Source organism: Anticarsia gemmatalis, chromosome 22 (assembly GCF_050436995.1).
Source record: "Anticarsia gemmatalis isolate Benzon Research Colony breed Stoneville strain chromosome 22, ilAntGemm2 primary, whole genome shotgun sequence".
NCBI classification, from domain to species: Eukaryota; Metazoa; Arthropoda; class Insecta; order Lepidoptera; family Erebidae; genus Anticarsia; species Anticarsia gemmatalis.
In genome coordinates, this window is record NC_134766.1 from 969,062 (window position 1) to 994,322 (window position 25,261).

A 25,261-nucleotide genomic window follows, 5' to 3' on the forward strand; every position below is an offset into this window, starting at 1 on the left:
TCTTACTCTATAAAAACGTAGTTTTGAGACGAAACTTTGCGTTCGGATATATTTTTGTTGCACATTGCATTTTGGCTTTTAAGCTATAATTTCTTCGCAGTGTTATGACGTGTAGACTAGTAAATATATAAAGACTGGATCTAAAATTACGCATAGTCTCAGTTATTGGACATGTTCATAACATTTCATGGGTATGAATTAAGCAAAGGTAGGTAAGTATCGTAGAAAGTGACTTTCACAGGTCTCTGCCTAACCCTATGGGAACACATTAAACCTTGTACTTAAGTTTTTATTTTTTCTATATACCTATCAAATTTACCTTTTTTTTTATTTATTTTGTTTACTTATGGTGACTTAAACTCCCGTTTGACCGAAATTACCAAACTATGTCTTCATAAAAAAATCAATTAAATTATAATAGATAATTTGAAAAATACTGTTAACAAACTACAAACTTGCTACTGTAGCATTATGTGTTATTTTCGCCATTTAAGTAAAGGTTACCTTGCGCGTTATTTGAAAATTGGAGTGTGTAAAATAAAACACGTTTCTCTATGCATTATCATCTATAATGGGTATTTTAATGGATGGTTCCATTGGTTGGACCATAGTCCCGTTGAACACTGAAAAAGTAAAATCATTGCTGGTAGTGGGTGGTGATTTGGTTGATGGTTCGAAATAAATCTCGGGGAAACTGCCACCATTACACAGGTCACCTGAACAGCATGTCACGTTGAATTTCCCTGGCTGACGTTTTCTGACACTGGAATGGAGAGCCCGTGTTATTTTTTTACAGTCACAATATTTTATTATCAATGGGAATACAATAAACGGGGAGACCCAATAAATAATGAAACAAATAAGGAAACTGATAAGTTCTTAAATAATCTAATAATAACATTCGTTGCTCATTAATGAAACTAAATTCTATAGCAGGAAAAACTGATGACTGATTGTGCATGTGTCTAAGGATTTTCCTTGCATACATATTTGATATCAGGCCATATATTGCAAAAATAATTTAATTAAATGTAGGGAGAATATTTTAATATGTAGCAAAATAAATGAGCGAATAACGCTAAGATAATGTAGGTAGTTTTTAAATTACCTTCTAAAGAGTCTTTTACAAGTGTATTGATATTGGTCAAGCTGGGTGATGCAGCCACGCGAATGAAGCAGGGTTCCATTTCTGGTCAACCTTGCAGCCTTAAAGCAGTAAAGAGCGCCCGTACATTCTTCAACTGGTGACTCGTAACATTCAGAATGTTCGCATACTTGGCAATTGTATCTGTGAAAAAATCAAATAAAAAATAACCAAACGTCTGCGGATCACGAGGTCTTGGATTCCATTTCCGGGTCAGGAATAATCGTAGGAAACATATTTTTGATCTTTTATTTAATTGAGAATATTTTTCATGAGTAGCCCAGCAGCGGGCGATTTACAAGGGATAAACATAAGATTATAAACGGCAAAACGTGCAATTCACACAAATATTCAGTAATATCATATAATAATAATAAAAAAATATCGGTCTATAGGAATAATAATATATTATAGGCATTAACTTCTATTACCTGGCCCCTTCCATTATCTTGTCAAGCATGTTATTAATCTGTTTGTCCATGCTCGGAGAGTAGAAGCTGGGAATACCTGCAAGTCAAGATTATTTAAAATATTAAAGCTGTAAGTTGGAACATTATATTTTAAAAAATTCCGAGAAGTACACCACATATACAATAATTTTTAACGTATTTTTTAAATAAAAATGAACTACTACTACTAACGGAAAAAAACTCACCGCAGCAAGCATTTACTAAAATAAATGCGAACAAATATCGCAATACGACACTAGCCCACATTTTCAGATTTTCGAACTCCGTGTTCAAACAAAATGCAAACACAAATAATAAAGCACAAGCTTTTACAGGTTGATTTATACCTGCACTACCTACCTCCTAGGACTACGTCACGTTAGCTACAGTTTTCGAACGAAAAGTTGCATTCGGGTTCTACAAGCGATGAACAAACTATAATATTTAGTAAAAAATATAAAATTTTCTCATCGAGAAAATATAAATTGGTTGCTAAATATCAACCAAATAACAAACAATCAGTAAATTTTAATTTTGTTTTCTTTTCCAAACCAACCAAATTGAATCAAAGTTGTAAGCGTATCCGAACATAAAATTTAAAAAATGGCCGTTTCTATTTTGTTTTGTTAGGTTCTCGCTTAGTTTTTCTTTATTTTAGTTTTAGCTTATTTTAATGATTATGTTAGAATAGCAAGTGCCGGCAATCGTGTATTTGGTGCAAGAACATTTATACAGATTTATTAGTTTGTGTAAACAGTTTAAGTGTTGTGTGAAAATGCCACGAACAAAACGGCCGGTTCGAAAGCAGGAAAAAACGGCTGAAGATGATGAGGCTTCGAAGAAATTCACTAAACTTGGTAAATAAACAATATATCTATGTAATAAAAACAAAATATTATTAATATTTACAAAGATACTTGAATTTCAAAACTGATAACTACCATACTTCATAAAAGTTTTGGTAGAGTTCGTTTTTACGTTTTATCAACTGTAACTTCCTCTTGAATGAATAGAATTTAACTGGTCTATTTATCTGTTAGCCCGAATATTGATAATATACAATATTGTTTTCAGTGTCAGATCAGAAGAATAAAATAGACACTCGCGCTCACATGGAACTGCGGAATGTCGAGCTTGCCTTCAAGATATTGCTTGGATCTATCAGTAACGTTTATTTGACTAAAACTGTGGGACAACTGGTAAGATAATATTGCCTGTTAAGTTACTACCATAATAATTGTCCACCCATGTGGAAAATTTTAATTTGAGCAATAATTATCAATTAAATTTATCTAAGTATACATTCCTGACTGAACCAATATATTTTATGAAGTTGAATAGAGCCCAGAAGTCTTAGAGTCTCCAATTTTTAAACTTTAAACCATCGCCACAAGCAATTTGGAGGAGTTGTCTTTTAAAGAAAAAATGACTTATGATTAGAATGAATGTTGCTTGTTTCACACCTAAAAAATCCTGTTTCAGTGTATTTGTTAAATTAAATCAGTTTAATTTCAACACTTGAACAATGTTTCAGAAATCAGAGCTGCATCTCAAAGAAGTGACTAACTCCAGGAGGACCAGGCACTCTAGCCGTTCAGCATCACATGATGACGGTAACATTATAATCATTATATTCTTATGTCATAGGTATTACAGTTTCATATATCTTGCATTATAAAACAATTCAATTCACTATTATGTAAATAAATATGATGAATTGTAAATATATAAAAAAAGTAGTTTTAAAATCAATTCTTACAAAGAACTAGTTATCATAGTTTCAAAAGTGTGGTAAGCATTTTTGGCTTAACACAATAAGTGTTCATTGTAATCCCAGTGATACTTCCACACAAAGTTCATTTTAATGTAGTCCACAAATAGTAGTTTAGTTTGTGTATTGCGTAAGCAGTAATTTCCAACCTTCTAGTCTTCTCATTATAACTCTTTATTCTGCTGATGTTTGTAAAAATCAATGCAAAGAGCTGATCTCTCTATAAAGAGTCTCATCATACTATTTTTTAGAAAGTAGATAAGCTTGTAAACTATTTAGAAAACTAGTTAGTGCATTGTAATAGCATTTGGTATATATTCCAACACTACACTGTAAAGACTACTACTACAAGCTAAGACATACATTATTACATCTTACAATTACATCCATAAAGAAAAGATGCTATCTTCATGTAAAATACTGGTATTCAGCTGCATCCGGTGAGACTGGAAGCCGACTCCAACATAGTTGGAAGAAAGGCTAGGCTGATAAATACACAATATCTTCATGATTCATGTACATAGACACTCAAAATCTTGTCACATCTCAGTACCTACTACTCATATTGTCACTGGTGTACAGCCATCAACTAACAATTTCACTGTCTTCCACTAACGGGGTGCTTCCTGGGCAGGCTATCTGACGGAGAACTCGTCGCAGGGCTCCGGAGGCCACACCAAGAAGAGTCGCCTCAGTGAGTAACATGTTCTATGCTTGATACAGCCTTGCAATCTTTCACTCTTACTGTTCATTACATTATGTTTTAGAAGGGTAAGTGTGTCATTATCATTTCATTGGGTTTTGTATAAATCTGTGTAATATATTGTATGTGTTGTTATTTTATGTTTGTTTGTAAAACTTGTCTTCTGCTTAGTTGCAATTAGGTAGTAATAGAGCTTTGTTTTAGTTTTGTAATTAATAGTCATTTAGCTTATGCCTTTTACAATTTGTTTTTTATCATTAGAATGCTTTGAAACGTGTATGATATTTATTCAAAATCCATTTGAACATTCTGAAAATTAAAAGCCTAGACTGACACGCAAAGAACACCACTTTGTCAGTGATACAGCCATACAAAATAGTTGCACAAGACAGACAACTATAGTGTTATATAAAAGCACCCTTATAATGTTCCCTATCTCCTCAGTGCCTCCGTCCAGTCGCTCGACGGCGGCGAGTCGTCGCTCGCGCTCGGCGGACGCGTCGTGCCGCAAGGCGCCGCCGCCCACGGCCTCCAAGACCGTGCAGCGGCGCCGCTCGCGCTCCGTGTACCGCACTCCCGCTTATAACAAGAATGCTCCTGTGAACTATCCGGCTATTACTCCTAAGGTATGATTAATTGAGACTGTTGGTCTTTAAGCCTTGAGTTTTAAGTGGGTTAAAGGTTACCTACTGTATAGTGTTGGAGTAATTATGTTGTTTGAAAGCTTTTGGACTAAGTTCTGTTTCCTTTTTCTAATAGAAAAGGGAAACCAGGTTGAATGTTTTTTGTCCTAATATATTTCTTAAAATAGTCAATAGGCAGAACATTTCCAAAAATAAATTTTTAAACACCCTATTATTAGTCAATTATGAATACCTGGTTCCAATAGTAAGATCCAGTTTTACCACCATCCAGTTGATAAGATCCAGTTTATCCAGAAGCATGAATATCAGATAGCTTATTGGGTGAATGTTTGGCAGTTGTTTTCATACATAATTTCGTCTGGTAAACTAAAAATAATCTCGTCTTCTTCCAGGTGACGCCACAAACTCCGTTGACAGTGTTACGTCAGCCGCGGCAGGGTGAGATGGTGGTCTCCATGTCTGGATCACCTGTCATGGTGCCTTCATGCTACACGTTAGTATTACATTCTACCCTTGTTTTCTTTCAACAGGGAGCATATCAATAACAATGTGTGTTGAAAAAAGTTCTTCGAAAAGTTAGTAAGCCGGTATTTAACGGGCCGGCACGCATGTGATGCCCATGTTGGTGCTGTAGTCCATAAGCTTTGGTAATCGCTTACCATCGGGCGGACTGTGTGCTTAACTTAAAATTATAACTTTTAACTTACATAATATTAACTTTCACCATATTTTTTTCTTTGCTCTCTCTCTGCCTATCCATATGGTAAAATAGCGTGATTTTATGAACAATATTTTTTTCTATGGATAGTCTGAGATCAAAGAAAACTTAACTGTGGCAGAATTGCAAATTAAATATTAATATAATGTTTCAGAATGAAACCCGACGAAATGGCGAACTGCAACATACTCCTACAAGACGGTACCATGCTGTCACTCCAACCGAAGCAGCTCCGTCAGTCCCAAGCATACATTCCCTTCTCACTCATGGACTCCAACGTGCTCACACAACTGAAGACCCTTAAAGATAACCTGGACAAAGTGGTCAAGCTTGGAGAGAAGGCCATGAAATGATTGTTAGTTGTAGTACCAGTGACTGGGAATTACCACCGCTGGGTATATTATTTTAGTTAAAAGTTTCCCGACGTTGGGAGTTACTGTATGATGATTGCAGATCACAGAAGGCAGCATTGGCAAGTGTTGCGACGACAGCCTCTAATTTGGATTCTAACAAGTGACAACTGCAACTGTCTTAAAAAAAAATATTACACGGTAGGGCAAATGTCGCCTGCCGAATCCTATTTTAATGCAAAGGTGACTGTTTTAATTGTTTTCCACTGTTGGGAAACACTAGGTAATATTAATATAAGGTTTTTTAAAGTGTGAATGTTTTATTGTTTTATGAATTAATTCTTGATGTTATGGCTGACTTGTGTATAGTTGTGTAACTTTTTATCTATAATTATTATAGTATTAAAATCTTGACTTCTGAATTTAATGTCTTGTTATTGATAGTGCCTGTATTTTTAACACAATTGGGGTTATGATTTCGGAGTAAAGAATACGAAAAGAAAATTAAAGTATTAAAAATTTATTGATAGACAATAATATCACTACTTTCTCACCAATAATATGAAATTCATTTTCTGTATTATTAATTATAATAGCAAAAAACTACAGTATTCTCACTTCAAGATATCGGTCTGCTAAATTTGATCTAAACCGATTGCTTTATAATGAATTCGTTTAGAAATGACTTGCGGTTAGCCTAACGACACACCTGCGCAACGTTAGGCGCCGGAATTAGTGTTCACGACGCTCGCTGGTTCATTTAACTCTCTTATGAGACATTGTCAAAATTACCATGATTCACATTACGCAGCTCCGAGGTTTATATCATTTGGTCGGACATAATTTATTATCAAAATCTTTAGAACATTGGGACATTAGTTACAATCACTATTTATTGAATACAATTCATTCAATTGGGCAGATTACAATATGTTTGAACTTCACTGCCTGTATCCGTGCTTGGTGAGGGTCTGTTCCACTTCCTTGACATACTTCTCTGATACCTTCTGTTGTCTCATCGCAGCCACCTGTATATAACATCAGTATTAGTTTAATTGAACTGAAATCGGGTCAAAATATACCCAAGTAAAAGTTCTTTATTCCGTGAGCTACAAAACAAGGACATCCCTTTTTAATTAAGATTGTTTAAAATGATTATTTAGTTTCAAAAATACCAGTTAAAACTATATTTATTTTATTTTATCGTATGGTTAGCGACAAAAGTTGCGCTGCTTATATACTACTATGCGGTCTCTCATCTAAATAATCACCGTACCAAGGGTTGTTCAATCTACAGATCGTTTACCGACCGGTAAGTGCAACTGGCTATGGGCGTCTCGTAGATAAGTGGTGAAATCTATTTAATATCTAGATAGCTCTTACCTTTTGTTTGATGATTCTCCTCTCATATTTCTCTTGTTGTTCTTGCTCCATACGCAGCGCTACGCCCTCGTTGTGGATCTTCTCACGGAGCTCAGCCCTGAGAAATACAATAATATCTTACAGAAAAGTGCAAAATTATCATGTTAAACGAAATTATGTGTTGTTAGTTATGTGATTTGATGTGAAATTAAGTGGTTGGATTTTTACATGCCTCAGGTAGGTAGGTTCTAGGTTCTTTTTTTAAATTTCTTTAAAAAAATACTTTTTACTTTTCTTTCATTTAAATAAGTGTTAAGTTTAAGTTAGTAGGGTAAAAGACACATTACCTGGCTCGTTCCTTGTCGTTGATTTGTTTCATAATCTCTTGACGATGTTGTTCCACGCGAGCCTTGTGCTTGTCCTCGCGCTGTACAAGAGGTTAGTTAATTATTCATTACTATTTAGTGATTTATGTATTTTTCTAATTTATAATATGAGATTGTTCTCAATAGTAGTCCGGAGGTAAAAGGCTCACCCCCTATCACATGGGACTAACATTGTTAATGGAGAAACGTGGGTGTATGAAATACACCTCGGCCTACCTTTGGGTATAACATGCGTGATATTATGTATGTAAGTATGTAATGTATGTATGCACTATTTAGTTATGTCCTGATGTCAGGTCTATTATGCCGGCTAAATAAAATAGTTTATAAGAGTAGTAATAGGAATGTATTATTATATTTATTGATATCTACAAACCTCCTTCTCTTTACGGATGAACTCCTCGTTCTGTCTGGCCGCGTTGTTGAAGCTCTGTTCATCCTTAGCTATCTCGCGAGCTATCAGACGGTGAATGTCTTTGATCTGTAACAAACGGTAACATTTAAACAAGAAAGAAATGCTGTTATTAGAGAAATAAACAAGAATATGCACGGCAGTTTTAGATACGTTAACGCTTTGCAAACACATTTTCAAAGCATATTATTAAAACTTTTTTTTTAAACACGTCTTCACAATCGCATTTATAATATTAGTAGGATAAGCCTGATTCAAATCTATGTCTAAGAGACATTTTAATAGAAGGTTAAAGGTGTTTATTTCTAATAAGTATGAATATAGTGTGTACCTGTTGCACGCGCGCCTCGTGCAGTTGCTTCATCTCCTTGTTCCTCTTGATGGCGGCGTCGCGCTCCCGGCGCCGGTACTCGCGCTCCACGTCCTCCTGGATCTTCAGGTTGCGAATACGCTCTAGCTCTTCCTTCAACTCTTGTTCAGCCTGGAAAACAAATTAATTTCATGTCAGAAAGTATATGGGAGCTAAAAGTATCAAGAAGCTGCTAGAAAGTAAACAACGCCATCTTAAGGTTTGTAGATAAATTATCAAGTATTTGGATGATTCTGAATCGCATATAATATACATGGTGTAAATGACAGCTAACCGAAAACTTTACTGGTAAGTTTGTGACACTGTATGCGCGAAATTTACTCCAACGATATTTCTCGGAAATGATTGGTTCCCGAGTTAGTCATTTTTGAGCGTTCAATGTATAGTGAACAACGCGATGTATCTCCGCGCATGCCTACGAGACTTCTGGCGGCGGCGGCGCGCTGAGCGACGACATGTCGCGACGCGTCGTAGTTACGTACGCGTACCACCACGTCTATGCGCAGTGTTGCCAACTCTACGTCTTTTTACGTAGATCTACGTATTTTGAGCCTTCCACGCAAACCTACGAACTTTAGTCCCAGAATCTACGTATTTTCTATCAAAATTATTCAATTGCAAAATAACATATCCCGTTATTAGACTGAATGGGCATTATTTTTGTTACTTTCGTAAAAAAAAGTTAATAAACGTTCCGTTTTATACTAGCGCATACTCGCCTCGCCTCGCCACTCAACTTATTATTACGCCATTCATTTTAAAAACAGTGTCAGTCATCAGTCAATTCAAAAGAACTGAGACTCATGTGACTGTGTAAAACGAAACGTCTTGGCGTCTTCTGTCGTCTGAAAATGATAATAAAAATTGAATAATTTAAATAAATCGATGACCCTGAAAGTAGCGAACTTTTTTAAATTATCTGTAAGTGGTGGTTTCACATGTAGAATGTAGATATTGTAAAAACTAACCGGCTACTGGAATATTTATTTATTTATTATTATTTTTGTTCACGGAGATATCTCTCTAACCAGTTTTATCTATCTGCTGTCTGTCTGCAACTTTTAGGGTCTTATAAATTGTCGTTTTATTCACTTTTACCTACCCTACTGTCTTAATTTCAATTAAAAAAAAAAGTACGTAGATCTACGTATTTCTCATATGGAAATTTTACTATTTCTACGTAATTTTCTAATCTGGCCTACGCCTTTTTCAAAATCCAAGTTGGCAACACTGTCTATGCGCTCACTAGTATGCAACCCTATCATTAGATAACAATCTTATGTATCGTTTATGGTATCGTAAGTATGTTACAATAGCTCATAGTAAAATTGTAAGTAGGTAGGTAGGTACCTACTTGGCTTACGTGAAATCAAACAATAATAGCAAAATGTAACCAATAATAAGAAAGTGCTAAAACAAATTGTTATCAATGTCTATCAACACGCAAATACCTGGTGTATGGCGAGAGTTTGAGTACCTTTGGATCCGGACGTACAGGTGCAGAGCGCGCCGTGCACTTTCACGTGCTTCACCATACATAACACATCAACATTTCTTCCTATTTACGAACACAACTGCACTTCGAAAACAATAACAACAAAAATAATAACAATAAAAACACTAACAACTCAAAACCGAAACAATAACAAGTAATAATAAACAACAGTTCACACACGACACGACGAATAGGACATAACGAACGACACCGATGAAGAGCTTCCGTCTTCCGCGAGCGAATTGCTTGAACTATCATTAAATTCAAAGAGAGCCGCCGGCGCCTCTCCGCTCACTCGCGCCGCCCCTCGCCCGCGCCACCCGCTCCCTCCGCGCCGTCCGCGCGCGCGCCGCCGATTTGGTGACGAGCGACGAGTTAGGATCCCAGCGAGAGATTAGATTCAATAAAATATTGATGTGGCATTACTATTTTTACTTGTCACAGTTGTTACAGGTTGCATTGTAGTTTTATTCAAATACCAAATAACATTACAAACATTATTGATGTAAGTTTAAAATACTTTGATATTTATAACATAAAATCAGCTTAAAGTAAATAAAATAAACACGAAACGTTTATTTAATTAAACCATAAAAATGTAGGTACATAACAATGATAACAATCAATATCCATTAATATTCTTATCAGAGAAACTATCTTATCATAATTCATAATCCCCGGAGAATTACTTAGCATCCATTTTGTCGCATCCCATCTATGTAACATCCACGCGCGGTCGCGGCGTCACGCGTCACTACGGCCATCTTCTTTTCGAGTCGCACCGGGCTTGTATGAAAGTATGAATGAGCGTGTAAATATCGAATAGAAATTTGCAAGAACAAATGGAACAAAGCGACAATACATGTTAAATTGTTTATTAGAGATTTTTATAGCGCTAAAGAATATCAATAGGATTTTTTGTCGTTCTGTATGTATTTGTACGTGTAATAATAAGATATCACACATTTTAAATCTTATGAATTTACCTTTTATCGGAGAGCGGGATAATTATGTAATTTTCATTTTTAACATAGAACAAATACTAAGTAACGCTGCATACTAGTGAGTGTGAGGCTGACAGCTGTGTGCGTAATCGTGTGTCTGTGTGGCGCGCGTAGGTACGCGGCGTGACGTCGACCGTCGCGGCCGGCCGCCGCCGGCGCGGTGTCGTTAGCCGCGCACAGCTGATAGCGAATTTAAACGTTGTTTTTTAATCCATTGCTGTTTTTTGTGAAAAACAGTAATATGACGGATTTTTTTTCATATTCATGTTGCATTGTGTAGTATTAACGAAATAATACCAAAAAAAATTAAAAAAACGCATAAAAAATCGGAAAAATCAAGTAAACCGATGAAAATTTTCAACGCCATAAGCACCAGAATCGTGTCTAAAGTCATTTTTTTTCGTTTTCGGTAGGCTGTCATTTACACCCTGTATACACAATTATTAAACCCATTAGAGAGTCGTACCTTCATGAGATAGAGACCCATGGAAGAAAACGGCTGGAACCATTTCACATATCAGTTAAAATGTTCACTCTTATCGCCTCTAAGTACCAATATGCAGACGTTCCCAACTGTGGGTACTTGAATAGATTCGATTTTTCAGGCACAGAAATACAAGCTATAATTTAAATTGCTACAAAATCTAGCATGTCATTAGCAAGTTTACCTTCTGCGCCTTAGCGATATGATCGATGCCCTTCTGCTTGGCCGCCTTCACCGCCTCGGCCTCGGCTCTGTTCTTGGACTCGCGCTCCATCTTCTTTTTGATAAAGTTGGTGATGCGCAGGTCCATGATGCGCTCCTCCTCGTTCTGCAGCTGCTTGAAGTACAGCAGTTCCGCGTTGCCTGCCGGGAAATAATGGTGATAAGATTAGATAATCGTAGAAGTATGGTGAAAATATAAATACAGCTTTGACACCAAAATATATAGGTATATATTTGTTCCGTGAACACATTTGATGAAATTGGTTTTATCTTTGTTCTATATAGTTTTCATACGACAAATATGTAAAACTCGTTTTTTATCGGCTGAACTGTGTAGGTATAGTTATGGCTTTGTCTTACAATAGATCACTCACTTGTGGGCTAAGACCGTCACCAAAACCACCTACAGCCTAAGGCCATCACTTTAACAATGACCCTGGCTTTTGGCTAAAGTTAACAAAGTTCTGTAACTTTCTAAAAACCACAAGAAAAATAAAAACCACAAGAAAAATAAACACTTCTAAAAACCACAAGAAAAATAAACACTTCATCCTATATCAAGAGCAGGTATGAGTTGAGTGGTAAATTGTTTCTTTGCTAACCTTGATCTAGCATCTCCTTTAGTTTAAGTTGTCTGTGATGTTTCTCCTTGAGTTTCTGCGCTTCGTCGATCTGTGTCGCGATATTTGCTTGATTCACACGGATACTCTCCTCTTCTATGCGTTCTGCTTCCATTATCTGACAAGAGAAATAATTAGAGGATTATATTATAATTAGCACAAATCTGCTACTTACTTGTAAGTATACCTTAAACATGAGAGAAAGGAATAAATTGCTACCTTTTACATGACGGTATAGAATGGCCGGTGGCTATTCAATTTAGGCAGGTCGAGTTAATGTCGCATCGTAGTTGGGAGTAAGGCAGCTTTGAAGGAGAGGAAAGTTTCCTTCGATCGTACTCTGGTATCAATGTCGCTATTAACGTGTAGGTATAGGTAGTTTTGTACAACATCTTATTACCTTGGCTAGTTCATGAGCTTGTATCTGTTCCTTCAACGCGGCGAGGTTCTGCAGCCGCAGTTGATGACGACGTTCCTCCTCTTCCTCAGAGCGGTTCACAGCACTCTTACGGTTCTCCTCCATTATTGCATCCAATCTGCACAAAGTTAGAACAAGTTTGCAGCTTAAACTCGTAATGCCATCTATCGGCACACAGCTGAACTAGCAAGTATTTGACAAGTTCTAAATCTCGTTCACAAAGTTAATAATAATAGGTTCATATAAAAAAAAATATGATAGCAGGCTCACCAGGCTATCCAGGCATATTTCTCTTGGCTTACTAAACTATATTTTCTAAAAACAATTAGGTCCCTAGGCACGATAAGCTAAAACTACAGCCTCTGAATTTTATTTTGTACCGTTTTTCCATGGTTTTCCTAAATGGTATCTGGTGGTATACTTACCTTCGTTCCTCTTCATCCAGTTCCTTCTTGATGAGTTCTTTCTCAGTGATCTGTGCGTCTCGTATCGCGTGACACTTGGACGCGAGGATGATGCGGTTGCAGAGCCGGGGACCTGGCATGTTGTCTGCGCGGAGTACTGGAACAATATTTATTTATTATTGTCTTCGTCAACAAAATAAACATTTTCAAAAATGAAATACCTAAGTATTTGTTTAAATGTTATGAGTTTTAATTCTACGTCCTCTTTATTTTTGTTTTTATTACCACGACTGTTAGGTGTAACAGAATGGTAGCCAAAGGGGCATGACATTACCTACCTACACACGTTTCACCATTTCCATGGTTAGTCCCATACAATAAAGGCTGACTTATTGCCAAATGCCGGAAACGTTAACAGCCTCCAGGCTGGTAATTAAGAATAATTTAACACTTAGAAAATCCAGTTGCACTTAGCCCGACTTCGGAATCGTACCTTAAACCCCTTAATTTTCTTTAGCATACTGCCTACACTACTGCCGGCCAGAGCCGCAGAAGCAGTCCCAACTCCCATTACTCGCCTTGCGTACCAGCACTAGACCAACTTACACTCAGCTCTGGACATGGTATGAGCAGCTTGGTCCGGTCCTTCGAGCTCAGGGTCAGCGGTGCCTGAAGCAGTTTCAGCTCCCGGCTGCGGCAGTAGCGAGTCTTTCAGCGCTTTCTTCCTCTTCTCAGAGTCCTTGGCTGCCTTCTGCACGGCCTGCTCTTGAGCATGCATGGCCGCTAGCTGTTCTTCTTGAGAGACTATCTGGTAATTTAAAGAGGATTTGTTAATTGATAGGTACAGGTTACTCCAAAGAACTTGAACAATCTAGCTAGAACATAATTAACGATTTTAGGTCCACTCGAAAACAATTGCAGGGTACGATAACGAGAGCTATTGCGCTTCGATCGCCTGATTCTTAGAACAACCTAAGAATCCTTTGCACTGGGTCTATGTTCTAAAACAGCTACTTTTATTCAAATTGTTTTGTGTGACGATGACAGTTACCCGAGAATCCTCTGCACTGGATCTACGTTCCGTTTGCTTTCTAAAACGGCTACTTGTATTTATATTGTTTTATGCTGTCGTGTTCAAGTGGCAGAGTCTTATACTTAAACGTCAAGAAAATATGGGTACACATATAATAGCAGGGAAAACTGTTTGATAATAATTTAAACCTGAAGTCTTCATTGTTCCACGAGTGGTAGTGGATCTTAATACAAAAATACCTGGAAAACGTAAGTAGTCTATTCTTACCGTAGCCTGTTTCTTGAGTCTCTCAAACTCGTTGATATGCATGAGCGCGGGGTAGTAGTTGGTCTTCTTGTCAGGTATAAGCAGCTTGCGCCAGCCGACGCCCTGCGGCACCATGCTGTACTGCTTCTTGGGAGACTCGCATTTGTGGATGGGCTTCTGCGAGATGGGGAACTTGAGGCGACATTGTGATGGCCTGGAGAGAAGCACTTGAAAGTAAGTAGTTGGAGCATATTATACTTAGATTATTAACCCCGGTTTCTGAGAAGTTTAACTATACGATAGCGTTTAAACTCATATAAAAACAGTTTGTGTTGGTGTGATTATTATAGCTAAATCCTAGCCATAAATTCTTTTTCAAGTTGAGCTGGAGTCTGTCTGGCTGGAGCCGAGTGTGTACTTAGGTATTTATCTCTTTTTAGTAGAATTCTAAACAAAGACACCTCCGGCTGGGCAAGAGTCTCTTGCCGAACAAGTAAGGGATTAGGGCTTGAGTCAACCACTTAAGACTTATGGAAGTAAATTGTGTATGTGTATGCAGTAATTAATGTGTTAGGATAACTGGGTTTATTTCACAGTTCAAGTACCGTCAACTGTGGCATCTGTAATTTGCCATGTCAATAGGTACTTCCTCAGATTTTACACACCCCACAGCTGGCAATAACATTGGTCAACACGAATTTTGAGTCTGAGTTCTGTACCGTTGATTTTGATTACGTATACCTAACTAAATAAAGAAATAATATTTTTATCTAATAAAGTTTGCTTTTGTAGCTTTTAGAACGAATTTTAAATTTTAATGGAAAAGCTCTTTATTCACATTCAATTATAAATATATAAAAGTAAAAAAGCTATGATTTATGTATTTTTATTAATTAAAATGATGAAATAAGGCATTAAGAAACACAAAATACAAAAAGGATACAATTTTTTTTTAGAAATGTATACTTTTGGTTTTTCTTGTGTGAAAATAGTAACTTAATGTATCAGTAGGCTCTCTCCATATTTATGGTACTCCAAACTTCATCTTTTTTTTTCTCTCCTCAGTACCAGGCTGAAAAAAATATTAATAACATTAATTAACGATGTACACATGTAATTTATATTTAAAAAAATATGTATATAGGCATATAAATGTTCATTTAATATAAGGAGTATTTTCTTACCTTCTAAAGTGTTTTTGCAGTTATTACACAAGAAGTGAGGTGCCCATATTTTATCCTGATTTCGCACTGACACGTTAAAGTAAGCTTCATAGGCTTCACAAAATGCCTTATTTGATGATAAACAAATTTTATTGGCTCTCACTTTAATAAATTCATCACAAATGTAGCAAAAAGAGTCCACGTCGATTTTACACTTTTTCGATGCCATTTTTAGACCCCGAGACGCAAAAAAATACGTTTTTCCTTAAGAACGCGCACGTGCATACTGCCATGATACTCTGCTACCACTCACTTCATACCCCCAGCCCCGTTACCCCTGGTTTTGCATCATAAATGCAACGGCCCTTCAAAAAATCTGCCAAAACCCCATATATTTAGGTTTCGTTATATATAGTACAAAAGCAAACTTAATTTATTATTAATGTTGTTCCTGTTTTCTTTTTGATTTATATTATCAGAAAATATTCATTAAAACACAGGCTCAAAAAAAAAATTTTATTTTGTCGACTTGTGCGAAATTTTAAACAATTGTCTCCATTACCTATGTAGCTGGTAGCAGCCAGGATCGTCTCCGGTCTTCACGGAATGGTAAGGAATACCTTCGTGAGCTGTCTTGTACACTTTAGGCATTGTAAAATAATAGAAAATTAATACAAAAACGATGAACACAACTCGTTTGGCGTTGCTTAGCAACTGATTTTGTTTATTTGTTACTGAAATGGGACATGTTGCCAGTTTCATAAAAAAATGGTGTTTTATCGATAACTAGGTAGGTAGAGATAAGTCGAACGGCCTCCGTGGCGCAGTGGTTAAACTGGTCGCCACGCCATTATCAGTGCGTCGGGAGGTCGTGGGTTCGATTCCCACGCGAGGGTGTCGTGAGTTATTCTACTAATTGATTTATTTATTGTTGAAGTTTTGGTTTGAAAGTCAAATTTTAGTTGTAACTTTAAGTATTTCCGTCTGCAATACAGCTTCTTCGAATTAGTTGAACCAATTTTAACACGAATTTCTCCAACGGAAAGTTTTACCCGGAAAGATTTTTCTTTCAAACTTTTACGTGAGTTAAACCGAGCGGGACAGTTTCTCGCGGTACAAGGTTCATTCTCAATGTCAAATGGAAGGATTTATCAAATGAGTGATAAATAAAAATAAAGATTTTCTGTTGGTCAACAATTTATTTAACAAATCACAGCTATCTACTTAAAAACAACAACAGTTTCATAGGAACCAATATTCGAGAATAACCAAATACCAACTTTATTAGCTTGGCCTCGAAACAGCATGTCGGTCAACAAAATTAAAATTTAATAAATAACCATAATCATTAAAATTGTAAAAATATAAAAGTGTATTTCACATAGATACGTTTACAGCTCAATTAAATTTTGTGTCCCTGAGTATAGCAACAAGCCAAAAGAAAGAGCAAGTTGTAAGTTTCTTGCTGTTTATTCTTACAACAACCAGCTTTCCCGAAACGGTAAAAAAATACTATTTCAAACTTTGTACAAAGTTTACGAAACATGGATAACTTGAATTCGAAAAATTGGAGTTGTTGCTCAGAAAGCGTAACATAAAAACTAGACTCGTGCGTATTTTGTTTTTGTTTTTTGTTTTTTAAAGACAACTCCCGCACTAAGGATTGCTCTTGTGTCGCGGGGACTTTTACAAACATACAAGCAACGGACACAAAGCACAACCAGACCCGAAACAATTATTTGTGGATCGCACAAATAATTGTTCCGTGTGGGAATCGAACCCACGACCTCCCGCTGCAGTGGTGTAGGCGTGGTGACCTAAACCACTGCGCCACGGAGGCAGTCAAAATTATAATATTGACATCATTTATAATATTGCAAAATAATATGGAACCCTTAAATTAATATTGTGCAATATTTTCATATTTATTCTTGACAGTTTCGATACAATACTTTCAATTTACTTTGAAATCTTATTTCTCAATATTATCGGCTTAACATTACGTCTTTTCGTATAGTAAATAATATATTATATTACAACAGAATAAAGCCCCTTATAATAGTGAAACGAAATAACGTGAGCAAGTCGATACAAAAATGTAATATTTATATTAAAAACTTGTAAAACAAAAACAAAAAAATACCAAAACAAATAAAATACGTAACAAATTATATTTTGTTCTAACATAATACCCTAATAATTCCATTCTCGCAAATAAAGCAACATATTATTAATTAATTGTAGTAGCATTTCAAAGAATCTTGCGAAATTGAGGATGGCAACCTTTTTATAAGTTCTTATGTATACAAAACTAAGAAAGATGTCCACTTTAGTTTCACGACTGTTGGATAGGCATCGAAAAGTCTATTTAACAAATATATTGACAACTAGCTAACTCGCGCTGTTTTGCTTGCGTCACGCAAGAGAGAATAGGTTATAATTTTCCCTGTTTTTGTAACATTTTTTATTGGTACCCTGCTCCTATTGGTTGTAGCTTGATGATATATAGCCTATAGCCTTCCTCAATAAATAGACTATCCAACAGTAAAATAATTCTTCAATTCGCACCAGTAGTTCCTGAGATAAGCGCGTTCCAACAAACAAACTCTTCAGCTTCATAATATTAGTATAGATAAAAACATCTATCAAAACCTTCCCATTAAGTCAACCCGTTAACTTTAGGTTATGAAATCTATTCTTCAAATCATAAGCACTTCTCCATCCAGCTTTTCGAATGGTCATAGACCCCAAAGAACACAAAACCGCCGATCATGAACGACGTAGTCCTGGGAGTGACTCCGGCGAAGAGTCCCCGCACTCCCGCCGTGGCGTATATCTCAGCCAGCACGGAGCTGATGCGCAGCTTGTGTCTGTTGTCGGACAACGTGTCGGCCAACATGATGCGAGTCTTTGCTAGGTCGAGGGGTGTTGTCACGCAGGCCGCAAAGCCACCCGCTATTGAACCACATAGAGCACTCTGTAAAGAAATAAATATCGTATTAAAATTGTAACCATGATGAATGGAGATTCACAATTTGTAAATTATTTAGACCACTCCTATAACTAGAACAGACTATCAAGGAAGTTATTGTTATACCACCTATTGGATTAACGATTACATTCGTGTTTTTAACGTACATGTGCGTGCACGTATACGCTCATATGATACGTATTTCAACACAAAATAAGCAGTAAAAACCAATTTTCCATAAATTGTTACATAATTCTTCATATACCTACTATATCTAACAAAAAAATCTTTCGCATCTTAATAACAAAAAGTACATAATTATATTTAATTAATGAACATCAGCAATTGCAATTCATTTTTTTTTCAAATTATTGACTACTTACTTGAAAACTAGTAATTTCTCCATTATTCCTTTCCTTAATAGTAGTCTTTAACATCTCCCATATGGGCAGCTCTATGAAGCTGAACGGCAAGTCTCTTAGGACGGTAGATAGGAACCCTCGGTACACGCCGCGGTATACTCCTTCTGTTTTATATGCCTATAACAGAAGAAACATATGTTATTTTAATAAATACAATAAACATAAATACTATACAGTCATAATTACGCCCTAAAGTGTCTGTGTATCGTTTCGTTTTTGTACAGACAACTCTCGCACTAAGAATTGCTCTTGTGTCGCGGGAACTTTTATAAACCTACAGACAACGGACAAAAAGTACAACCAGACCCGAAACAATTATTTGTGGATCGCACAAATAAATTTTCCGTGTGAGAATCGAACCCACGACCTTCCGACGCAATGGTACCGGAGTGGCGACTTAAAATAACTTTTCCGGTTTCGCCATTTACAGTGATAACCTGTTTTGGGAGCTTATTGTTAAGTATATACTGCGAGGACGTTGCCGAGCTCAGAGAAACTCGTCTAGAATAGGACTTTGCCCCACCCGGGAATCACACCCAACTCAGATCACGAAGACAGTCAAAGTCTGTCGAGATTTACGTACAAGGAAATTAAAGTGCGTTAGGGAACCTTGTGAAGGATATTATGACGTGTAAGGAAAGTGTGTGACACAGGTCTGTCGCGTCATTTGACACACACAACGTTTTCCTGCTCAACAGATGTTTGCATTTATGAATTACTTATGACTCTATGTTACCACCTGAAGAAACAATTAACTTTGTATTAATGTTTATGTATTAATTGAGAATGACTTGCAGTTTTTTCTATATTTTTAAGACAGGATAATTTACGTGACGGTATGTTTGAGTGACGATTAATCGGTGAACAGAATATAATAATATAAGGTAAGTGTATCGTATCTTCTTTGAAGTTACTTTGGAAATTAATCTATACTTCCATACTAAGAAATTCTGTGTCACAGGTATGTTTACAAACAAACTACAAAGTACAAAAGTCATACTAAGATTTCAAAAATATGTAGGGACAAAATTTATACTAAATGCAAAAGTTACCTTCAATAATAAATATTGTATTATGTTTGTAAAAGTCCCTGCGACACAACAAAACATATTGCGAGGGTAGTCTTACAAAAAGATATAATGTGTAATATAGACTTACATCTAATAGTATGGTGACGCTACTTCTCTTGACCGTGCCAACATATGTTTGTTTCCTCTGCTTAGCTACCTCGGTAGGGACGCGGATCACGCAGGCTAACTGTAAAATAACACATATGATTATTTTTCATGTTGTTATAGTAAGTAAGTAAATCTTTATTGCATTGACTGAGTATAGGTACAGGTGTTATACATTATACGTTCTAGTACCAATCAGCCTGTTCAAGGCATACAATATTTTATCTTAAAACTAATTCTTAAATCTATGTACATAATTAAGGGGTAGAGTAATATAATATCTATATATATAAAAATGAATTGCTGTTCGTTAGTCTCGCTAAAACTCGAGAACGGCTGGACCGATTTGGCTAATTTTGGTCCTGAATTATTTGTCTAAGTCCAGAGAGGGTGTAAAAGTTGAATACAAATTAAAAGTATCCTATGTGTGAATGAATATAGGTTAATTTCAGTTCATTCAGCCGAAAACCTGACCCGAGCAACTTCGCTTGCGTCACATAAGAGAGTGGGTCAAACTTTTTTTCGTTTTTGTAACATTTTTTACTGGTATTCTGCTCCTATTGGTCGTAGCATGATGATATATAGCCTATAGGTGGTATATAATCATATTTTATATTTATTTTCAGAATAAAACAATAATAGGCAACGTGTACCGCTGCCTGTGTGAGGAGTACGAGCGCTTGAGGAGAGTCCTCCACGACGAGGTGCTGATCACGCTGTGTGACGTCACACGACGGACGGCAAGCGCGACCAGCGTAACTGAACGAATGCTCGCACATATACTCACTGAACTTAATATACAACACAGGTATGTATGCATGTTTCCTATGTTACATAACAAAAAAAATCTGTAGTCGTCGCGTAGATCATATAATTAAAAAATTTCAACACAATAATTAAATAAATATAAGTAAAAGTAGATTTTATGTAAAAGAGATGAAGACGTCTCTTGGTAGTTTTTCCTCACATGCAGACGTCTCTTGGTAGTTTTTCCTCACATTATGACGCGTCTTGGTAGTTTTTCCTCACTCGAAGTCGTCTCCTGGTAGTTTTTCCTCACATGAAGACGAGACGAAGACGTCTCTTGGTATGAAGACGACATGAAGACGTAGTTTTTCCTCACTTGAAGACGTCCCTTGGTAGTTTTTCCTCACTCGAAGACGGTCTCATGGTAGTTTTTCCTCACTTGAAGACGGTCTCATGGTAGTTTTTCCTCACTCGAAGACGACTCTTGGTAGTTTTTCCTCACTTGAAGTCGTCTCATGGTAGTTTTTCCTCACTTGAAGACGTCTCTTCGTAGTTTTTCTTCACTCGAAGACGGTCTCATGGTAGTTTTTCCTCACACGAAGACGACTCTTGGTAGTTTTCCTCACTCGAAGACGTTTCTTGGTAGTTTTTCCTCACTCGAAGACGACTCTTGGTAGTTTTTCCTCACTTGAAGACGTCTCTTCGTAGTTTTTCCTCACTCGAAGACGACTCATGGTAGTTTTTCCTCACTTGAAGACGTTTCTTGGTAGTTTTTCCTCACTCGAAGACGTGTCTTGGTAGTTTTTCCTCACTCGAAGACGACTCTTGGTAGTTTTTCCTCACTCGAAGACGTCTCTTGGTAGTTTTTCCTCACTTGAAGACGACTCTTGGTAGTTTTTCTTCACTCGAAGACGACTCTTGGTAGTTTTTCCTCACTCGAAGACGACTCTTGGTAGTTTTTCCTCACTTGAAAACGACTCTTGGTGGTTTTTCCTCACTCGAAGACGACTCTTGGTAGTTTTTCCTCACTCGAAGACGACTCTTGGTAGTTTTTCCGCACTTGAAGTCGTCTCATGGTAGTTTTTCCTCACTAGAAGACGGTCTCATGGTAGTTTTTCCTCACTCGAAGACGGTCTCATGGTAGTTTTTCCTCACTCGAAGACGGTCTCTTGGTAGTTTTTCCTCACTCGAAGACGACTCTTGGTAGTTTTTCCGCACTTGAAGTCATCTCATTGTAGTTTTTCCTCACCAGAAGACGGTCTCATGGTAGTTTTTCCTCACTCGAAGACGGTCTCATGGTAGTTTTTCCTCACTCGAAGACAGTCTCATGGTAGTTTTTCCTCACTTGAAGACGGTCTCATGGTAGTTTTTCCTCACACGAAGACGAATCTTGGTAGTTTTTCCGCACTTGAAGTCGTCTCATGGTAGTTTTTCCTCACTCGAAGACGGTCTCTTGGTAGTTTTTCCTCACTCGAAGACGGTCTCATGGTAGTTTTTCCTCACTCGAAGACGGTCTCTTGGTAGTTTTTCCTCACTCGAAGACGGTCTCATGGTAGTTTTTCCTCACTCGAAGACGGTCTCATGGTAGTTTTTCCTCACGTGATATTATACTATAATGCGAAAATGCTTTTTCCCCGGCCTTATATTCAGTTCCTAATCGACAGTCTTAGTCTAAGTCAGCATGGTGGACTTGCGGCCTAACCCCTCCTTCATTGGAGGAGAGGAGACCCTTGCCCAGCAGTGGTACATTAATGGGTTGTATTTTAATTACAGGTCACTCGATGAGTCCATTAGTGATGAAACGACGGTACATGAACACAATATACAAGTTAAAGAGGAAATATTGTAAGTATTTGGTATCTGCCTACCCCTACCCCTATATAACAACCGTAGCGCCGCGTGTGGTGGCTTCCAATACGACCCGGGACTAATATTTGTGTGATGAGCACGAGTATCTGTTCTGAGCCTGGTTGTTAATCTATACTAATATTATAAAGCTGAAGAGTTTGTTTGTTTGATTGTTTGAACGCGCTAATCTCAGGAACTACTGGCCCATTTGAAAAATTCTTTCAGTGTTAGATAGCCCATGTATCGAGGAAGGCTATTGGCTATATATCATCACGCTACGACTAATAGGAGCAGAGTACCAGTAACAAATGTTACAAAAACGGGGGAAAATTTCACCCATTCTCTCTAATGTGTCGCAAGCGAAGTTGCGCGGGTCAGCTAGTAGTTTATAAATATATTGTCACTCCATGTAAAATAGTGATATTCAGCTGCATCCGATGAGACTGGAAGCTGACTCCAACATAACTTGGAAGAAAGGCTAGGCTGATATATGGTTTGATATTATTTTTTTCAGTTAATTGAGCCGATGGGTTGGACCAGCTATGTACAGTTAGATACTTAAAGGGCTAGTACCCTTTCGAGTCCTCATCACTCTGTTATTTGTATCTAACATTTTTAGACAGCATTTAGATGTTTAAATTTCAATTATTTGTTTCTATAAAGTAAAATATTGGCGTTTACTTGCTAGCTGGCAGAAAATTGTATTTGAAGTAAACAAAATATCGTAATTAAAAAGGATTATTCAGGTAATCTTAGCATTAATTCCAAAATAAATGTAGTAGTTGTTGGAATATAATTTTGAAGATAATTTGTATTTTAATTAACATTTTGACAATTGTTAAGCCAAAATTCATTTGGCTTAACAATTGTGTTTTTAATGATATTCACACAAGGTTAACCACTGCTTACGTAAATGACTTTACAAGATTATAACAATAAATCAAGATTTAATCTCAGTAAGAACATCAAGTTAATTACGACAGTTTATTTTAAAGTTTACCAGCATAAAAATAACAAAAATCTTCAAATTACATATTTAAATATTTTGTCCTGGGTTTTTGATGAGAAGAAAGCCAAAAGTTTTGGGTTTGAAGAGGTGCCCATAGACATCCCTGTCTATTTATTTAGATTAGCCTAACATATACAGTATGTCCTATACAAGAGCAGAGTAAACTAATATTCACAGAATGATGATCAAATTCCCAACTTCAAAATAAGTATTGCACAGTTTAGCATGCAACATATTGACAGAGTTTTACACATTCACTAAATTTTATATATCAGGTAGTCTATCCAACACTTATCTCTAAGTCAAATAAAGAAATTGTGTAAATTGTGTAGGAATTTTAAGTCATTAAACTTGTGCATAAGCCAGATAGATTGTGATAAATTATTTGTTAATATGTACTCACTATTTCTCCCATGCAGGCTGCAAACATATGCACAGCAGGAGCATACTGTGGAGCCACTAGTGGCTGGCAGAGGGACTTGGTGGCTTCATATGATGCAAAGAACAGACTGGCTGTCGGCACTGATGTTGTTGCTACTGTCAGTAGTCCTGTAATTGTCAAGGAAATATGAGTAAATGATTTTAAAATTTAGCTGAATTACAAGGACTGTTTTAGATTATGTTTCCCAGCTAATCTCTTCTTGTTTTGGGTCCTTATGCCTGAGGATAATGGTCACTGGAACTATCCCATGGTTCCCAATGGTTGTAGACAGTTTTGTTGAAGCTTAATTATTTTAGGACAGCAATAACATTATCTATACTGAATATCAAGGATATATGTTGTGTTCAAAGCAACTAGCATTTGTTAACCTCTTCCTACTCCTATGGAAACTATGCTATACTACATATACTACGAATATTGGCTAGGACATTATTAAATTACTATATAGGTGCCATATGAGCTTCAGTCTTGACTTACTTTTCTTGACAAATAAGATACTGCTCAATGTCTGTTTTTTGTTAAGGTACAAAATGATCAACTACTAACCTCTATACACTCCTTTAAAGCCTCCTGCTTTTTGGAAGCCCTGAGCACTTTGTAGTCTAGTCTTAAGTGTGTCTAACGGATATAATGCCACATCTACTGATAGACCTGCTATTGCTCCGGACTGAAAATAGATTACATACACATTGGAAAAATTAAATTATTAAATTTTTTTATGGGTGATGACAGGGAAAAGTAATTCAAGGTTTTTTAACTAAATATTTTTCTTAAAGACTTTTTATGAGACATAGTATGTATAATTATTTCCCGAACTTTTTTCGATGTCAAAACGGTCCATATCAATTAAAATATTATAAGAAAACTAGAGCGCAAACTGATAAGATACTATTTTGCCTAATTATGAATTGTACTGAAAAAACTATTTAAAATAATACTTACAAATAGCGGAGTCAAGTACACAGATCTTAAACTCTTTCGCGCGTCCGCCTCCATTTCCAATAACGAATAAAATAACTTATTTTAATAGTTATGTAAATAAACGTGAATTAACCTCAAAAACTTAAGGCCAACTGAGAAATTCAACTGTTAAGATTAGCATACTTATGTAGCGATTAATCATCATTTGCCCATATTATATATAATATAAACAATTAAATGCAAAGTAGTTAGGCTACAAATGAGGTGTAAACAAGACATTATTATACAGGTATAATGACAAGTAGTAATGAAATGTTCGAATAAGATT

At 36.5% G+C, this 25,261-nt stretch overlaps 4 protein-coding genes and 1 long non-coding RNA gene across 6 annotated transcripts; 2 read left to right on the plus strand and 3 right to left on the minus strand.

Moving 5' to 3' along the window:
• Positions 1 to 547: 547 nt before the first annotated feature.
• LOC142982809 (uncharacterized) lies at positions 548 to 1,932 on the minus strand. The gene is made up of 4 exons (XM_076129493.1): positions 1,800 to 1,932; positions 1,576 to 1,651; positions 1,109 to 1,288; positions 548 to 763 (listed from the first exon to the last, which is right to left on the minus strand). Exons 1-4 carry the CDS (start codon positions 1,858 to 1,860, stop codon positions 553 to 555), a joined length of 528 nt encoding a protein of 175 aa, XP_075985608.1. The 5' UTR covers positions 1,861 to 1,932; the 3' UTR covers positions 548 to 552.
• A 243-nt stretch (positions 1,933 to 2,175) lies between these two features.
• On the plus strand, positions 2,176 to 6,201 carry LOC142982735 (uncharacterized). 2 transcript variants are annotated; one of them, XM_076129409.1, is made up of 7 exons: positions 2,177 to 2,450; positions 2,668 to 2,792; positions 3,128 to 3,206; positions 3,999 to 4,058; positions 4,512 to 4,693; positions 5,104 to 5,204; positions 5,584 to 6,201. In XM_076129409.1, exons 1-7 carry the CDS (start codon positions 2,369 to 2,371, stop codon positions 5,780 to 5,782), a joined length of 828 nt encoding a protein of 275 aa, XP_075985524.1. In that variant the 5' UTR covers positions 2,177 to 2,368; the 3' UTR covers positions 5,783 to 6,201. The 2 variants fall into 2 exon arrangements, with proteins under 2 accessions (XP_075985525.1, XP_075985524.1); XM_076129410.1 differs by lacking the exon at positions 3,999 to 4,058 and having other exon boundaries at positions 2,176 to 2,450.
• An 82-nt stretch (positions 6,202 to 6,283) lies between these two features.
• On the minus strand, positions 6,284 to 16,099 carry LOC142982734 (cilia- and flagella-associated protein 45-like). The gene is made up of 12 exons (XM_076129408.1): positions 15,961 to 16,099; positions 14,257 to 14,449; positions 13,563 to 13,764; positions 12,978 to 13,113; positions 12,535 to 12,670; positions 12,117 to 12,252; positions 11,477 to 11,655; positions 8,271 to 8,420; positions 7,904 to 8,008; positions 7,489 to 7,568; positions 7,163 to 7,259; positions 6,284 to 6,807 (listed from the first exon to the last, which is right to left on the minus strand). Exons 1-12 carry the CDS (start codon positions 16,047 to 16,049, stop codon positions 6,721 to 6,723), a joined length of 1,590 nt encoding a protein of 529 aa, XP_075985523.1. The 5' UTR covers positions 16,050 to 16,099; the 3' UTR covers positions 6,284 to 6,720.
• Positions 16,100 to 16,746: 647 nt separating this feature from the next.
• Positions 16,747 to 25,257, minus strand: LOC142982726 (mitochondrial S-adenosylmethionine carrier protein-like). Its single transcript, XM_076129399.1, has 6 exons — positions 24,955 to 25,257; positions 24,559 to 24,679; positions 23,974 to 24,119; positions 19,950 to 20,048; positions 18,753 to 18,908; positions 16,747 to 18,375 (listed from the first exon to the last, which is right to left on the minus strand). The coding sequence occupies exons 1-6, from the start codon at positions 25,006 to 25,008 to the stop codon at positions 18,103 to 18,105; spliced, it is 849 nt and encodes a 282-aa protein (XP_075985514.1). The 5' UTR covers positions 25,009 to 25,257; the 3' UTR covers positions 16,747 to 18,102.
• On the plus strand, positions 19,266 to 23,228 carry LOC142982727 (uncharacterized). The gene is made up of 4 exons (XR_012960017.1): positions 19,266 to 19,675; positions 20,593 to 20,774; positions 22,487 to 22,558; positions 23,076 to 23,228. It is a non-coding gene; the product is annotated as an uncharacterized LOC142982727 (long non-coding RNA).
• Positions 25,258 to 25,261: the final 4 nt, after the last annotated feature.